This window comes from Priapulus caudatus, unplaced genomic scaffold (assembly GCF_000485595.1).
Source record: "Priapulus caudatus unplaced genomic scaffold, Priapulus_caudatus-5.0.1 Scaffold568, whole genome shotgun sequence".
NCBI classification, from domain to species: Eukaryota; Metazoa; Priapulida; class Priapulimorpha; order Priapulimorphida; family Priapulidae; genus Priapulus; species Priapulus caudatus.
In genome coordinates, this window is record NW_014577629.1 from 128,683 (window position 1) to 130,885 (window position 2,203).

The following is a 2,203-nucleotide window of genomic DNA, read 5'->3' on the forward strand; positions in this document are numbered from 1 at the left end:
CGAGTTGAAACGATCAAGTAAAGGGTATGCTGCCCCATCATGTTTTCGTCAGCATAGGATAAACATGCATGGCAGCAGGAATACCTAACGAATAAATCTGTTCGTTATGCATTCCCGATCAATATTATCAAGAGTATATAATAGGAGTACATAATCTCCTATTATGTACTCTTGATATTATGTATGACACCGGGAATACATAAGATCTGTTCGTTATGCATTCCTGATAAATATTATGTACGAAACCAAGAATACATAGCAAACAAATCTGTCCGTTACGTATTCCTGACAAGAATTACGTATGATATCAGGAATACATAACAAACAGATCTGTACGTTACGTATTCCTGACAAGAATTACGTATAATATCAGGAATACATAACAAACAGATCTGTACGTTATGTATTCCTCATAAATATTATGTACGAAACCAAGAATACATAACAAACAGATCTGTCCGTTACGTATTCCTGACAAGAATTACGTATAATATCAGGAATACATAACAAACAGATCTGTACGTTACGTATTCCTGACAAGAACTACGCACACTACAGTCTTCCCAGCTGGCAGTAAATCATGAAAGCTTCGAGTGTGTCTCGTACCTTAACTTCACTAGCCATCTCACACACCAATCGCGGTCCATTCGCAAGGAAAATGGCCGCGACACGGCCGCACGCTTACTTGTCTCCGACGCAGAGTTGTCGTAGGGGGCGCCACGTGCTCAACGTATTTGACAGCAAACCAGCGTTTGAATGTCATGCGTGTTGCAAGCTGCGTTATTCTGAATGCACCTACTTCGCCTCCCCCTGCCCGCCCGCCCGCCCTGACACCTGCCCCGTTGGCCCCACGCCTGCACCGCCCCGCCCCCCCTGCCAACTTGTACAAAACAGTCGCTTCGTGCACGTAAAATAGATATGATTCGGGATATCTTAATCGGATAGCCATCACCGACGAGGCACATGTGATGCGCACGGCGTCTGTGACTGACCCGCACGCCGTTAAAGCAGCAAATCTCTCCATCGCTTCCCGCTCTCGGTAGTTCTACGGGCTGCGATTGACTCAAAGACTCGCTGGAAGTGGCGGCAGTCTAGCAATAGCCTGGTCCGCCGGCCGCCGCACGAGCGCTGCGATGAAGATCGACCAACGTGACAGACTTGTGCGCACGACAACGACGTTAACGTCGTTGCCGCGGCGACGCCACGATCCGGGGACCCGTGATGATCTGCCGGCACGCTGGCGCGTCATTTTCCCCGATCGACGGTGACCGTGCGGCTGACAGAAGACAACCGGAGCACTGGCTAGCCAGCTCGACACACCCCTAGCGTGCGCGGACACGGCTCCAGGGGCTCAAGGGGTGTCACTGGCAACGGGATCGCAAACTCTGCTCGTGTGACGGCGACAGTGGCTGGAAAACGTCTGACCTTGGCCCGAAGGTCAGTGACGACCGGTCAGGTGCCGTGACCTCAGGTCAGTGGGGTCGTGACCTCAGGTCACAGAGTCGTGACCTCAGGTCAGTTGAGTTGCGACTGTGGGTCAGTTGAGCTGTGACCTTGGGTCAGAGAGTCGTGACCTTGGGTCGGTGACGTCGTGACCGCTAGCTGCTGAGGTCGGATAGTCCCTGCACGTCGTTGCGCGCATGCTGCGGCAGCTGCGACGGGTCGGTGAGGATCGTTGTGGTGCGGCTGACATAGCGCAGCGAGCTGAGCACGCCTGCAACAGCAACGTCGCCACCTGGTGAGCGTGGCATCAAACAGCAGCAACGCCCCCTGGTGAGCGTGGCATTATACAGCGGCATCGCCAACCCGGTGAGTCTTAAATCGCATGGCAACGTCGGTCGAGAAAATGTAGCTTACTGCTGATGTTACTGCTGCTGCTACTGCTGCTGCTACTGCTGATGCTACTGCTGATGTTACTGCTGCTGTTACTGCTGCTGCTACTGCTGATGCTACTGCTGATGCTACTGCTGATGCTACTGCTGCTGCTACTGCTGATGCTACTGCTGATGCTACTGCTGATGCTACTGCTGATGTTACTGCTGCTGCTACTGCTGATGTTACTGCTGATGCTACTGCTGATGCTACTGCTGCTGCTACTGCTGATGCTACTGCTGCTGCTACTGCTGCTGCTACTGCTGCTGCTACTGCTGCTGCTACTGCTGATGCTAATGCTAATGCTACTGCTGATGCTAGTGATGTAACG

At 52.2% G+C, this 2,203-nt stretch overlaps 1 protein-coding gene across 1 annotated transcript in view; it reads right to left on the reverse strand.

The window, feature by feature from the left end:
• Positions 1 to 876: 876 nt before the first annotated feature.
• Positions 877 to 2,203, reverse strand: part of LOC106811722 (MLX-interacting protein-like) — a 30,432-nt gene continuing 29,105 nt past the window's right edge. The window contains 1 exon segment of the mRNA XM_014815429.1: positions 877 to 1,714. Within this exon segment, the coding sequence (XP_014670915.1) occupies positions 1,599 to 1,714 (116 nt within the window). The 3' untranslated portion in view covers positions 877 to 1,598.